Source organism: Corticium candelabrum, chromosome 1, assembly GCF_963422355.1.
Source record: "Corticium candelabrum chromosome 1, ooCorCand1.1, whole genome shotgun sequence".
Classification (NCBI taxonomy): Eukaryota; Metazoa; Porifera; class Homoscleromorpha; order Homosclerophorida; family Plakinidae; genus Corticium; species Corticium candelabrum.
This window is the reverse complement of record NC_085085.1, coordinates 9,428,078-9,442,512: the sequence shown is the minus strand read 5'-3', so window position 1 is coordinate 9,442,512 and position 14,435 is coordinate 9,428,078. Positions and strand designations below refer to the sequence as shown.

General features: G+C 39.2%; 3 protein-coding genes across 6 annotated transcripts; 2 read left to right on the top strand and 1 right to left on the bottom strand.

Moving 5' to 3' along the window:
- The first annotated feature begins 8 nt into the window (after positions 1–8).
- Positions 9–10,033, top strand: LOC134192326 (mitochondrial potassium channel ATP-binding subunit-like). 4 transcript variants are annotated; one of them, XM_062661054.1, is made up of 21 exons: positions 9–127; positions 1,854–2,277; positions 2,688–2,840; positions 3,959–4,104; positions 4,158–4,233; positions 4,298–4,438; positions 5,401–5,486; positions 5,545–5,642; positions 5,707–5,812; positions 6,180–6,252; positions 6,325–6,438; positions 6,502–6,574; positions 6,633–6,766; positions 7,339–7,410; positions 8,903–8,959; positions 9,015–9,073; positions 9,151–9,213; positions 9,542–9,600; positions 9,653–9,703; positions 9,766–9,803; positions 9,861–10,033. In XM_062661054.1, the coding sequence occupies exons 1-21, from the start codon at positions 51–53 to the stop codon at positions 9,942–9,944; spliced, it is 2,184 nt and encodes a 727-aa protein (XP_062517038.1). In that variant the 5' UTR covers positions 9–50; the 3' UTR covers positions 9,945–10,033. The 4 variants fall into 4 exon arrangements, 3 of the variants coding, with proteins under 3 accessions (XP_062517038.1, XP_062517045.1, XP_062517055.1); XM_062661061.1 differs by having other exon boundaries at positions 13–76; XM_062661071.1 differs by having other exon boundaries at positions 16–443.
- A 1,286-nt stretch (positions 10,034–11,319) lies between these two features.
- On the bottom strand, positions 11,320–12,349 carry LOC134191872 (leucine-rich repeat-containing protein 20-like). The gene is made up of 2 exons (XM_062660508.1): positions 12,102–12,349; positions 11,320–11,875 (listed from the first exon to the last, which is right to left on the bottom strand). Exons 1-2 carry the CDS (start codon positions 12,307–12,309, stop codon positions 11,583–11,585), a joined length of 501 nt encoding a protein of 166 aa, XP_062516492.1. The 5' UTR covers positions 12,310–12,349; the 3' UTR covers positions 11,320–11,582.
- Positions 12,350–12,377: 28 nt separating this feature from the next.
- On the top strand, positions 12,378–14,353 carry LOC134180306 (acylpyruvase FAHD1, mitochondrial-like). Its single transcript, XM_062647437.1, has 3 exons — positions 12,378–12,518; positions 12,590–12,686; positions 13,860–14,353. Exons 1-3 carry the CDS (start codon positions 12,439–12,441, stop codon positions 14,340–14,342), a joined length of 660 nt encoding a protein of 219 aa, XP_062503421.1. The 5' UTR covers positions 12,378–12,438; the 3' UTR covers positions 14,343–14,353.
- Positions 14,354–14,435: the final 82 nt, after the last annotated feature.

Sequence of the window (14,435 nt, the reverse complement as noted above, 5' to 3'; positions counted from 1 at the left end):
TATAAATCTATACTCCAACCAGCTAGAGGTTTTTGGTTGATACATTCTTCATGACGAGAGGTTTATTCGGCAAAAGGTGGGTGTCGAGTCCACGTGTCACAGCATTGAACTGTTGGCGTCAAAGCAGGTTTGTAAGTCTTTATGTATCCTACGTGTACAGACTGATTTCGTATTTTCAGTTTGCTCTTTCTGTCTTTGAGGCACATAGATATTTATACATGCAAAGCCAATGTACTTAATAACATTCTGTTGGTTCGTCTGTCCTTTGTTTGTCTTTTGCAGGTTTGCAGATCTAATTAGCAGCCTGCAGTGTGTGTGTAGATCTGCAGATCTAGAGTCGATCTGTATGCATGTTCGGATTGTTTCTCTGTTTGTCAGTCTTCTGTCTGTCTGTCAATACATTGGATCCGCACTATTCAACAGCCCAAAGTGGGTTACACAAGGTAAAGATCAAAATCTAAATAATTAGCAAATGAATTGACTGAATGTCTGTCTGTCTGTCTGTCTGTCTGTCTGTCTGTCTGTATGTCACATCTGTCTGTCTGTCTGTCCAATACATATATTTGAAACATGAATCTAACAACATGCAATACTGTATGTAGCTACAAGTCCAACTATACAGAAACACCTAGACACTAAACAGAACAAGTTTAGAGCTAAAACACTGTCTGTCTGTCTGTCTGTCTGTCTGTCTGTCTGTCTGTCTGTCTGTCTGTCTGTCTGTCTGTCTGTCTGTCTGTCTGTCTGTCTGTCTGTCTGTCTGTCTCAATACATATATTCTCCGTTTAAATCAAATGTTTACGTCATGAGCAACCTAACACTAACACGACAAGGCTATTACGGTCCTGAAGCATACAAAATTACACTGAGCACACTACCTTTCAACGTTCTAATCTAGCTATGCTAATGAGTTTGTCCGAGATGACGTTCGCATTGCAACTTTGTAGTGCCACTGAAATGATTGATTGCCGCTTGGTCTTGAAGTCGGTCTCATTTTATCTTCCTTCATCATCCCTTACACTCTTGTTCAAATACTTTACTGCTTGTCCCCCCCCCCCAACCGCCAAAATGTTCAAAAACAAGAGGAATAACCAATGGGAAGGACCTTTCTGTAAGCAGCTCAGAATTATTCTGTCTGTCTGCCTGTCTGTCTGTTCCTTGTGCCAAGTATTGGCAGCAAAATTAATGAATTTCTTGTGCCAGATTCTTCAGAAACACACTGTGGCAAAGTTAAGATCCTTACAAGGACATGGAGCGGGATCATGGCTGGATAACTTTCCTTCTTATGATAAGCACACCCTTAAACCCAATGAATTTTGCATAGTATAGTATTTGAGATTGGAATTGTCTTTGCCCTTTACTAACTGGGTGAAAGTGTGGGATTTAGTCAAGGGATAGACGTACTTGCAAGGTTGTACCACCTTGGTGTGGAAGTTGTGTGTGTAAGGATGTGTAAATTCATTTCCTAGAAACCTAGAATCTGACAGTGAAGATTATAGTGAGCCCAGATATAAAAGTGCATGTTATTTCAATACAGAATTTAGATGTCGATGTTTGACATGCTTGTGGAGCCATGTGTGTGTGTGTGTGTGTGTGTGTGTGTGTGTGTGTGTGTGTGTGTGTGTGTGTGTGTGTGTGTGTGTGTGTGTCTGTGTGTGTGTCTGTGTGTGTGTGTGTGTGTGTGTGTGTGTGTGTGTGTGTGTGTGTGTGTGTACGTGTGCATGCATGTGTGTGCATGTGTGTGTGTGTACTACTGTCGGTCAATGCTTGTTCCGTTGTATTTGTGTTTACTATTTGTGCATCATTCAGGTGTCATTCAAGAAATTATGTTTCAGTAGAGTTTATTGTTCCAGGCAGTTTAGGAGTGTGACATATCAATATATTATGCGAACGTTTCATCAATATCACACGAGGAATAACAAAGTTTGTTATATATTGAGAAAATGCTTCTATAGTGCTGTACCGAGAGCTCAGAATGTTGTTTTATCTACTCATAAATCATCATTAAATCTTCTGTCAAGAGTGTTTATTGGGCTCAAGAGTGGTGCATTGTATATTGGTGCTCCTGTTGGCATTTATTATATTTGTCATTATTCTCAACATTTACATCTATTGCATCGAGCATATTGTGAAGACTCAGTAGGAGTAGATGACTCTGGAACTCTTGGTGATGATATTTCTGAAGAACTGGAGACACAACAGCCAGAAAATATTGCCTATGCTGACTTGCTGGATCTACTGTGGCCAGATATTGCATGGCTCATTTTGGCAATAGGGGTACGTATGCATTGAGATGGTCAGTGACTGACCAGTGTTGATGAGTTATTGTTACCTTTGTGATCAGTGTGCATGCAATGTAGTTTTGTGTTGCTTTTGTTTGTCTTACGTGCAAATCTTGATATCTTTCATGCACTTGTGCTAGCCTAGATGCTCTACATACATGCATAAGTTGTTGTGCAGTTGTATGTATTGTTCTGCAACTTCTTGCTTACATGCTTGTCTGTTGTCTCTCATTGGCTTTCTGTCTTGTAGTTGAGCTGTCTGGTTTTTCTTCACTTATTTGTGTGCTCCTTTGTCTCACCACATTAAAAACATTATTAATACACATTTATGTATTTTGCATCGTTTTCCTCTGTATTGATACTCTCAGTGGCTTTGAAAGTGATTGTTAATTAATTCTGTTTCAGAGTGCATTTGCTGCTGCTGTTGTCAACATAAAAATTCCAATTCTACTTGGGAAATTAGTTAACATTTTAGCACATACACATGGTGACTTTAGAGAATATTTTGAAACTGTCAGAGTACCGTCTCTTTATCTTATTGCAAGCTATCTCCTGCAGGTGAGTTGGTGGTGTATATATAACTTAATTGAATGCATAATGTGGCAAACAAATGCAGCTACCTGCCTGTGTTTGCTTTGAAGCGTTGCTGTTGAACTTCTTCCGTCTCATATTGTTTTCTTTGATCGTTCTTTCTTTTCCTTTTCTGTCCCATTCCTTCTTTGTTTTGTATTCATTCTTATTTTAATTTTTTCATTGTTTGATTCTTTGAGTTTCTCTTTCATTTACATATTTTTCTCTTTTCCGATTACTATGGCATTTGTCTATTTGCTTTTTCTTATCTGTTTGTTTCTGTTGTCCTTCCTGTTGTAGATTTGCTAATGGTTTCACAGAAAACAAACTAAACATACATTTTTGGTGTGTGTGCATACGGTAGTCTGCCAGTGTGTGTGTCTGTGTGTGTGTGTGTCTGTGTGTGTGTGTGTCTGTGTGTGTGTGTGTGTGTGTGTGTGTGTGTGTGTGTGTGTGTGTGTGTGTGTGTGTGTGTGTCTGTGTGTCTGTGTGCGTGTGTGCGTGTGTGCGTGTGTGTGTGTGTGTGTGTGTGTGTGTGTGTGTGTGTGTGTGTGTCTGTGTGTGTGTCTGTGTGTGTGTGTACAGTAGATTTTAAGGACAAAAAGAGTTTCTACATGTAAGAAGTGATACTGTTGTGGATTTCACATTGTGGATTTGGAAGATAGAACTTCATTTTGGAGTTATGGGTGATATCTTTGTGTGCATGGATTATTGCTATATGTACATGCTGCTGTGGATTTTAACGACAAGAGTGTCTTCTTTGGGTAAGAAATGACATTTACTTGGATTTAGAAGTGATATTTTTATCAATGGATTTATGAGATAAAGCTTCATTTTTGAGTTATCAGTGATTTATCGGTGTGCATGTGCAGTAGATGCATACGGTATTTTAGCTGCCCTTTGTGTTTGTCATACTGAACATTGAATGCCCCCAGTTGATTGCACATCGGGGCATTGGCACCTTTGGTGCTTTTGTTCTGAATCAATAAGAGATTTTGCATGTATCTACATTGTATTGTGATCATGCATTGTTTTTGCCAGTCTTTTTTTTGAAATCTTCTGTAGTTTGTTGTTTGTGTTTGCAATGTGTTCCATGTTGTTGTTAGAGCTGTCTTACTATCGTGTACATATGGATGTTGTCACGAGTTGGGGAACGAATGGCAATGCGCTTACGTTGTCGTCTCTTTGATGCAATTGTGAAGCAAGATATTTCTTTCTTTGATCAACACAGAACCGGAGAGCTTATATCTCGGTGTGTATCTATCAGCGTTGTCAGTCTTTTAGGCTGATTGTTCTACTTATCAGGCTGACAAGCGATGTTCAAGATTTTAAGAGCTCTTTTAAGATATGTATATCTCAGGGTCTTCGCAGTGTCACACAGGTTATTGTTACACTTGTATGTGTATCTAATGACATAGAGTGTATAAATTGTTGTATGTTGTTAGACCATTGGATGTTTCTTATCTTTATACTTTATTTCGCCTCGTTTGACTTTGATGTTGGTTGGAACTTTGCCAGTCATTGTATTAGTCGGCAGTGGAATTGGGAAGGTTCTTCGACAGATTTCTCAAAAGGCTCAAGATCAGGTAATTGAATCTATGCTGTAACACTGCTTGGTTATTAAATGAATTTTAGAGTGGGAGACTTAAAATTTATCTAGTGTTGCAGTATTGTAGATGGTGTTTCATTCAATGTTTGAGGACAAATGTTAGCAATTCAATTGATACTTAAAGGTGTCCTGAGATGCATGTTGTGTTGCACAGTGAATGTCAACATTCAGTTTGCAGACATTTCTAAATGTTGGTTACTGTTTCTCTTGCTATTATTATGAAGAATGAATGCATCAGTTGGAATTTAAAATATTATGAAGATTTGCAACAGAGGCATACTAGCATATGCAATTAGTTGCAAGTGTGGTGTAGCGATAGACTATGTCACTGCAGATTCAGAATCTTATTTAGTGTTTGGTAAGGTGAACTAAGGATTCAATAGTTGCAATTTTCAATATCTGATTTGCTTTTATGAGAAAACTGTGTTATCAGAGCCAAGTTTAGTTGACAGAAAATTGGTTTCTTTGATATGTATGTCTTGACAGGAGATCTTGCACTGTACATCTGGAATGCAAGTGAATTTGTCAAATCCATAAGCAGTTTGGACAAGAACTGTGCTTGCCTAGAAGCATTCATGATCTGAGCATACTGAATATATATTCAGTACTGTACTTACTTCTTTATTCAAATGCATGCATAACCAGTCTAATATATCGCAGAAAGCCAGTCGATGAAGCTAAGTATCCGTGCTGTTGGGATGGTCTCACATGATGGCATTGCCTTTTTCATGTACGATCTTTACCATCTGTTGATATCATTATCTTCTTTTATTGCAGTATCAGTGGTATGTTAAGGAAATGCAACAAATGAAGTAGGCTAAATCACAGAAACACACAGTGTGTGTGATTGCTGAATTACAATTATAATCTAAGTTTAATATACTAGGCAGTTGTACAAGTGGTTGACTTACATTGCATTGTAATTGCTTATGCTTTTAGGTTGCTAAAGGGGCTGCTGCTGCTACTGAAGCTCTTGGCAGTATTCGAACTGTAAGGGCATTTGCGATGGAAGATGCTGAAATCAAGTAGGACATTGTAGTTATAATTTCTGTACTGTATTGCGTCACTCATTTATACTTGTAGAGCATATCACGATGAGGTGCAGAAGTCTAAAGAACTAGGAGAAAAGCTTGGATTTGGTATTGCAATCTTTCAAGGACTAGCAAGGATTGCTGTGAATGGTCATTAAATTATGCTTTTACAACTTTGTTGCTTTTCAAGATTGTCTCTTTATGTTATGTTTAGGTGTCACATTGCTGGTCTTGTTTGCTGGCGGCACAGAAGTTGCGGCTGGACGTCTGACTCCTGGTGACCTCATGTCTTTTCTCGTTTCAACCCAGATGCTTCAGAGGTTGGAATAGATGCTAGATATATGTAGACTGCTTGTTTTTACAAATGACCAGTTTGAAATTTTTGTATTATCTTGAATTTTTGTTATTTACATTAGATTTAATTAAGGCTTTTTTAATTTATAAACAATCAATTATATTTTTGAGATCATTTCACATGTATCTGTGATTTGGTTAACAGAAGCATGAATTTAGAAAGAATATGTGGATGTATGCACATCATTTGTCTTGCACAGGGAAATAATGAACCTAGTTAATAAATACAGAATATTTGGTTATAATTTTATTAATTTGAAATTTGTATTTAGACTAACTTCAGTGTGTGACCAGCAGGGTCACTTGTCAATTTTGTTTTGGCATATTTTTCAGATCTCTTGAATTGATTTCATTGTTATATGGCCAAGCAGTGCAAGGAACAAGTGCTGGTGGCAGAGTATTTAGAGTCAGTTACGTGTTAATATTTGTTAATGCTAAATACATTTTTAATTTTTTAAATGGCCTTATTGTGTTTCAGTTTATCTTCCTGGAACCAACTATACCTGTGCAAGGTGGTCTATCTCTTGATAAAGTTGATGGTAATGTTGAATTCAAGCATGTTACCTTCTCGTATCCCAACAGACCTGGACAGGTGGCTTGATTGTACCATGTACTATCAAATCTGGAGTCTATTTGACGTTTTTTATATTTTCAGGTTGTGCTGCAGGACTTTTGTTTGTCTATCCCTGCTGGCAAAACAGTGGCATTGTGTGGTCCGTCAGGAGCAGGTTTGTTTGGGTGCTCTCAGTGAATTTTTGACTTTTTTCAGATTTTACTTATATGTAGGAAAATCAACCGTAGCTGCATTGCTAGAAAGATACTATGATTTGGATGAAGGGCTTGTGCTGTTAGATGGGAGAGATATTCAACATCTGGATCCAAGATGGTTGAGAGGACACATTGTGGGTTTTATTAATCAGGCAAGTATGTCATTGGCAGTAAGTTATTTCTCTGTGTGTTAATAATGGTCATATTTGTCTTAACTAATTAGTTTCTTGCTTATTGCTGTACAAGCTGGCAGATGCTTTTAAAATCAGTGTTAGGAAATGCTTGTGTATTACTTGCATTTGTTGTATAACTATAGCAGTCTTTGGTTTGCTCAGAGGTATGTATTACAGAGATATGCATGGATTCGAAGTGCTATGCTATATTTCTCTTATTCCTTTCTCTATTTTTTTGATGTGTTTTGTTTCTTTCAGCCTTCTCTATATATTCCTTTCTTTTCTTTCTCACCTCTCAGATCTGTTGTTTTCTTCTCTTGTTTTTCTCTTTTAAGTCTCTTTTTCTTTTCTGTCATTTTGGTGTGTGTGTGTGTGTGTGTGTGTGTGTGTGTGTGTGTGTGTGTGTGTGTGTGTGCGTGTGTGTGTGTTTGTGTGTGTGTGTGTGTGTGTGTGTGTGTGTGTGTGTGGGTGGGTGGGTGTGTGTGTGTGCATGGTGCACTGTTGACATCATTTTGATCAATTTCACGTAGTCATCGTCTTATTGTTTGTAGGAACCTGTTTTGTTTGCTACGTCAGTAATGGAAAATATTCGTTATGGAAAACCTGATGCTTCAGATGATGAGGTAGTTTATTAATATGAATTAATGTAAAATTTAAAAATCATTATAATTTAGCCATGTAAGAAATGGGAATTTTTGTAAAAGTTGTGTGACTTAGCAAGTAGCATACAGTATTTGCCCATAATAACGCCGTGGGCATATAGAAAAGAAAGTCTTTTTTCTGGGCATATACTAGGGCATGGACGTTATTTTGGTCCCAGGCGTATACTTGTTCACAATATGCTGTTTTTGGCCAGTCATCATCTAAACATTTGAAGACAGATACACCACAAATGCCCATATTTGCATGCTAGATTAAAGGTACTGGTGTCCGTACAGCATCAGCAAATTTAACCAGAGTCGCTGGCCTGAAGCCTGTCAACAGCATCAGTATTGGTAATTGCAACAAAGACATGAGTCTAGCGGTAAGCACTTTCACTCAACACTGACACTATGAATCAAATGCACACACAGAGACAGATGTTATGTGGACATAATTTTGTTTATTCTCTGCATACATATCCTGGGTGTACACATGGGCCTGGACGTTTTTTTGGGCAGAAAGTTCAGACCTGCTACATGTGGGCGTATAGACGTTATTTCGGTATGGGCGTTATTACGGGCAAATACGGTACTCAACTCAAAAAAATAGATGGCTGGAATGACTTCTGGTTTGTGACTAGTATGTGTGCGGATGTGTGGCTATGTCTGTCTCACTCAGGAATGTGCCATGGCTCCTTTAATTTGGTCCAATCACAGAGCGGTGTTTGCTGTTAACTGATAGTACATGACAACCACACACAATGGACTAACCACCAATCAGATCCACAAAACGTTCATGAGAGAGTTTTTACAGAACAGTGTAAAACAGGTTTGCGGTATGCATGTCTTGTCAGGAATAGAAAACAGAACTTACCTGTCAGTAACTGCTAACGTGAAATCAGTTGCTTTGTGGCTTGTTACTGTACTTTGATGATTCAAACTATTTACAGATTTGTGGTCACGTGAAATGACAGTCGTTGCAGAAATTTTAGGTAAAATTTACAAGTAGCACATGCACTTAAACGAAAATAGCATATAAATTCATAATTCTTTACGACAATGCGATTGTGGTTCCCAGAAGTCTCATAGCTGTGGAAGCAATGGGTGTAAACACAGTTTTAATTACTAGAATTTAGGAATTAAGGCTTGACGTGCTTAAATGCAAGCATAGCTGAAATCACAGTTAAGCTGGTATGGTACATTGAGTTAATTTAGAGACATGAATTTGATTCGGTGCTATAAAACTGATATAGAGTTTTGCATGCAGAGAGAAAATGATTTGATAAAGAAATGCTATATTTCTTAGCTTTGCCTTTTACAAGAACTAGGAGATGGAGTATGTGTCTCAGATCTCAAACTGCATGTTATTGCTATTACGAACACAATCAAATAGTTTTGTCGACATCAATGCGCTCTGGGAAGAGTAGTTTCTGTAACCAGAGTTCTTACTACTTAGTTAATTAAATATGTACAGGTGATACAAGCAGCAAAGACAGCGAATTGTGATCAGTTTATACGAGACTTTCCACAAGTAAGATTGCATAGCTAATTTTGACATGCCAATGTCATCACTATTTGTAATTTAGGGTTATGATACCGTTGTTGGTGAGAGAGGTCTTACTGTATCTGGAGGTCAGAAACAAAGGTCTCATGATTCTAGCCATTCTTTGTTTGCCAAAGAATATAGAGTCTTAGATTCAAACTTGATGATATATCTTGTAGGATAGCTATTGCTCGAGCCCTCTTAAAAGATCCCAAAATACTAATCTTGGATGAAGCAACTAGGTGAGTTGTTTGTTATTTGTGGAAGCTATGAGACAATGCATGGATATGTGAATGATGTACTGACAACATCTTTAGACTTTTGGCTATGACTGTCCTCTTCTTTCTAAATGGAGGTGTGTGTGTGTGTGTGTGTGTGTGTGTGTGTGTGTGTGTGTGTGTGTGTGTGTGTGTGCGTGTGTGTGTGTGTGTATTTATTTATTTATGTGCAAGTGTGCAAGTGTGTATACGTGCATGCGTGCATGTGTGTGCTTGCTTACGCATGCATGTGTCAGTGTGTTCTTTCATATCAACTGGTACACACTTAATTTAATCATTGATATCATATTAGTGCTTTGGACGCTGAATCAGAAGGCACAGTTCAGGCTGCTTTAGATACGGCTTGCAAAGGTAATTATGTCAGTCAAAAAATGACATTTGATTCAATATAATTCTTGTTTAGACAGAACAGTTTTAGTGATTGCTCATCGATTAAGTACTATCCGTGAAGCAGGTTTTATATAAGTAGAGAAGCACCTACAGACAGTAGCTTAATTGTCACTTCCTTCTTCTTAGATCTGATTGCAGTTCTGTCTAAAGGATCTATAAAGGAGGTGATCTGCTCACTTTTTCTTGTGTTTGTGTTAGCAATGTAGCTACTCAATGTATAGCTTGGATGCCATGATGAATTACTGAGGAAAGGGAATCTTTATGCTGAGTTGGTTCGTCGTCAAACTGCTGAAAGCAATTTGTGATTTGCAGTATTGCTTTGTTTGAATGTATTGTGCATTTTGATGATCCACTCACTATCTTTGGCAATTAAAACTGTGGCAGTACAGTACAATTTCTACTCACGGGTGTGTGTGTGTGTGTGTGTGTGTGTGTGTGTGTGTGTGTGTGTGTGTGTGTGTGTGTGTGTGTGTGTGTGTGTGTGTGTTTGTGTGTGCCTGTGCCTGTGCACTCGTGCACGTGGTGTGTTCTGTCACTCAACTGGTAGCAATTCGTAAATGGGCAGTGTCATCCATGGATCAGATGGTTATTCCAAGAAATTGACAACAAGATTAATTGCTAAGCAAGTATAACAATCACCTACTGGCAGAAACAAGTATTCAGTGTTTTTAGAACATTTAAATTGAAAATATTCAGATTGCTGCTCCTCCCAATTTTCTATTATATGGCTGAGAATAGTCCACCTTTCATATGAGCTATATCAGAACAATTTTTGGTATCAATATAGCACAGGATTTCCAAAAGAAGACTCTAGTGAGTTGCACATATAAGACAGAGATTGCAATGGCTAGGTTGTCATTAGAATGGGCAATAGTCAACGTCAGAAACATTTGTGATGGAGTAGTCTATCAAATCAGAAGTGACAAGCTTATGGAAGACACTTTTTAAAATCTTTGAATGTGTCAGTTGAATTAGGTAAAGACCATCATGCTTGGAGTTTGGTTCTGCTAGGCCTAAACTTGTAATGGTGGCTGAAATTCAGGTGTGTGTGTGTGTGTGTGTGTGTGTGTGTGTGTGTGTGTGCGCGCGCGTGTGTGTGTTGGAGCAAGCTTGCCTGTCTGTGTATGCACACAAATATGCTACCTCATCATTTTATTTTATGAATGTGACCCTTTTATAATTAATGAAAGGCTCCAAGGTGGAGTCAGTGTTTGACCACCATTTTGAAACCATATGGGACTTCTACAGAGACCACATTGGGCTTCATCTTTTATGAACCCATACCAAGACATCTCTAGTCCATATTGACTATGATGTCTAGGTGACAATTAGGCATGTTCAGTGCAAAAACACACATTGACTTCAAGGGTGTAGCCTTGGATTGTACCAGTTTTTGTGGACATGTTTTACCACGTGCAAGATGAGTTCGTAAGCATGAAGCTTATTGTGCACTAGTCTCGCGTAGCCAGAATTTGCCGGGGGATGACCCAGCGGAAGGGTTCTGGCTACGCGAGACTACTAATTGTACACAATATAAAACGTGTGTAGGACAACGAAGGCTTGGGTACACTGGGTACTGTGTTTCTCCCAATTCATGGCCTGTCATTTGGGACAAAAGTACACTGTCCATTGGCTAATAGAACGATTGTGCACGATTGACGTATGGAGACTAAGCCAAAGCCAAATAACTCTTTACTGGCAGCAACACAAATGATACAAAGGACAATATTATGCATACTATGACATCACACTTATATGAAGAGTAGTCTACATGGCGAGAAGCATGCATACTGTCATCTTACATGCCTCACTCTAAAAGTGACATTACAGGAGGTACTTAAATGTAAAAATCTTGATCAAGTCATTATTAAAGCTCCGTGTGTTATTCCACTGTCAACTTATTTACATCAGCTAGCTGTGGCACCAAGCCTGAAGCAGGGTCATCAAACGTGAACTGTGACCCCATCAATCCTGGCAAGAAACTGACTTGTAAGCATTGGTAATGGATTTCCCCTCAAGTCCAGCTCATTGAGACTTTTCATTTCACGTACTTGATCAATGTCAATCTCTTTGATTTCGTTCTCTTTTATGATAGCCTTTCTCAGTAAAGGGAGTTGCACAATAACAGAGGGAAATTCTGTGAACTGATTTCTTGAAATGTCAAGTTGTCGTAACTCTACCATTTCTACCATTTCAACAGGTAGTCCAGTTAATCTGTTGCCTGACAGTGTGAGTTCTACAAAATCAAATCATCAGTATTAGCTAATTAGGCAAAGTAGATGCAACTATAGGTAAGGGGCATCATGCAATCTGATGAAAGTATCTACTATACACTCACTTGATCAATGATGATTGGCCATAACATGCTACCAACCAGTATACACACACCACACACACCACACACACACACACACACACACACACACACACCTTTAATTAATTTACAGCGCGTGACACTCTACCTTGTAGGGCAATAAATTTGCTGCAAAATTTGCGAGGTAGAATTCGTAGGATATTGTCATCCAGGTTGCATTTTACTACCGGAATCTCCCGTAAAATGTGATAGATTGCGTCCGGCATCTTAGCCAATCGGCAGGAACTCAAATCAAGGCTTTTGCTCTCCTTCGCATCTTCGCATCTGTTTGCAACTCTAGCTACGTCTTCAGCCATTAGCAGAGAAGTCTAACCGTACGAAAATAGCAGCAACTTGTATCACATGTCATGATCACATGGTTCACGTGACCTTGTCTTCCTTGAGTCGCTTAGGTCCACTGTGTACTCACTGCTCTGCCTGGTATCATGGCTGGACGAGCGGCTGTTGACGTGAGAGCGTTTGCCAGCTTTGGTCGGAAGATTGTAGCTGTTGGACGCAACTACCGGTAAACGATCATGATTTGGACATCACTACCTCGTCTAGAGTTGTGGCACTGTCTAATTTCGTTGAAAACAGAGAACACGCTGCTGAGCTGGGTAACACGGTTCCTACTGTTCCTCTTATTTTCCTGAAGCCTCCGTCTTCTTATCTGGGAGAAGGAAATTCTATCATAGTGCGTATGTATTGCAGTGATTAGTAATTAATTATTTGAAATTTGTGAAATTGATTTTATGGATTCCTTGTGTGTGTGTGTGTGTGTGTGTGTGTGTGTGTGCGTGCGTGCGTGCGTGCGTGCGTGCGTGCGTTTGGTGTGTGTGTGTGTGTGTGTGTGTGTGTGGTGTGTGTGTGTGGTGTGTGTGTGTGTGTGCGCGTGCGTGTGTGTGTGTGTGTGTGTGGTGTGTGTGTGTGGTGTGTGTGTGTGTGTGCGCGTGCGTGTGTGTGTGTGTGTGTGTGCGCGTGCGTGTGTGTGTGTGTGTGTGTGTGTGTGTGTGTCCATGAACAGCTAGGCTAGGTCAGGTTTTGCTTCATTAGCTCGGTAGCCATTGGCAAGTAAAGGAAAATTTTGTAGTCGGAAAACAAGTTTATCTGCCAGCTCTGCATTCTTCCCAGCTGTGAGAAATGCTTCCAGTAATCACTGTAGAACATTATCCAGCAGCAATCTAGATAGTCATATATTCGGTACAACAAACAATCTGAAATGAGTACATGCATGAACAGGCTCTGGAAGTATGATTTGCATTTAACAGCATGAAAATATGATCATTTTGGTAGATCACCAATGGTCTGGATTTGAAATACGCATCATGTGCATTGGGAATGCCAACAGACTTAAAATACTGTAAACAAGTCCTGAGTTCTCGTAATTACACAGGGAATGGCAAATGTTTGTAGACGTTGGGGGAGGGGCTCCAACAATGCTGTTTGATCCTTTATATTTACCACTTGACAAAACATTTTGTATCAGATTTGCTAAAATAGTTATTAACCACCAGTCATGTTTACTTACAGTTTCCTAGTCTACAGCAGTTACTGCTGGATGATACAACAAAACCACAGAGACTTCATTTCCTTTGGGGCATTCCCCTCTCACTCACAAAGTCTTCCATTATGCCTTCCCAGTGTTTAAACGTTAATTAATATCAGCTGTTTCATGTATCACCTGTATCACAGATGGGTCATGGTAGCATCTAATATTTCTTTATTATTCGCCATCTGAAAATTTAGTTGCCATGGCCACTTACAGGGCTACGTGTGTAATTTGTTTGTTCAATTATATGTTTACTATTAAAGTCACTCTATTATTAATTGTGGACTCTCATAAACATGTGATGAATTATAAATTCAGGTCCCTGATGGTTGTTCTGAACTTCACCACGAAGTTGAACTGGGCGTCGTTATTGGTAAACCTGGACGTACAATTCCTGAATCACATGCAATGGATCACGTGGCAGGTTATGCTCTTGCATTGGACATGACAGCAAGAGACCTTCAGACAGCTGCAAAGAAGGCCGGTGCCCCATGGACACTTGCCAAAGGTTATGACACATTCTGTCCAATCAGCAGGTTCATTACGAAGGATGAGTTAGCATGTCCCGAGAACACTCAGCTTTGGTTGAAGGTCGATGGCACTATGAAACAGGACGGAAATACAAAGGACATGGTATTTACTATTCCTCACTTAATCGGTTATATTAGTCGTATCATGAGTCTTGAGACTGGTGACCTGATTCTGACTGGTACACCATCAGGAGTCGGTCCTGTTGTCTCAGGCCAGACAATAACAGCTGGTCTTGGAGACATACTTGAAATGAAATTCTCTGTTGCTTAGCAAATAGCTATGTACTGTATAAAACAGTTGATCTACCCTCGGAAGGCTCCTGTCCAGCGTCTGTATAAAAATTGAAGCATTAGAAAATACTGA

What these genes read in the sequence shown, in the direction of transcription:
- LOC134192326 (XM_062661054.1), top strand. Translation starts at nt 51, where the DNA reads ATGACGAGAGGTTTATTCGGCAAAAGGTGGGTGTCGAGTCCACGTGTC. An exon ending in TCAACCCAGATGCTTCAGAG is followed by an intron (nt 5,813 to 6,179) that starts GTTGGAATAGAT and finishes CATATTTTTCAG; the next exon opens with ATCTCTTGAATTGATTTCAT. An exon ending in TTTAGATACGGCTTGCAAAG is followed by an intron (nt 9,601 to 9,652) that starts GTAATTATGTCA and finishes ATTCTTGTTTAG; the next exon opens with ACAGAACAGTTTTAGTGATT.
- LOC134191872 (XM_062660508.1), bottom strand. Translation starts at nt 12,309, where the DNA reads ATGGCTGAAGACGTAGCTAGAGTTGCAAACAGATGCGAAGATGCGAAG. An exon ending in CAAATTTATTGCCCTACAAG is followed by an intron (nt 11,876 to 12,101) that starts GTAGAGTGTCAC and finishes TTGATTTTGTAG; the next exon opens with AACTCACACTGTCAGGCAAC.
- LOC134180306 (XM_062647437.1), top strand. Translation starts at nt 12,439, where the DNA reads ATGGCTGGACGAGCGGCTGTTGACGTGAGAGCGTTTGCCAGCTTTGGT. An exon ending in GCTGTTGGACGCAACTACCG is followed by an intron (nt 12,519 to 12,589) that starts GTAAACGATCAT and finishes CGTTGAAAACAG; the next exon opens with AGAACACGCTGCTGAGCTGG. An exon ending in GAGAAGGAAATTCTATCATA is followed by an intron (nt 12,687 to 13,859) that starts GTGCGTATGTAT and finishes TTATAAATTCAG; the next exon opens with GTCCCTGATGGTTGTTCTGA.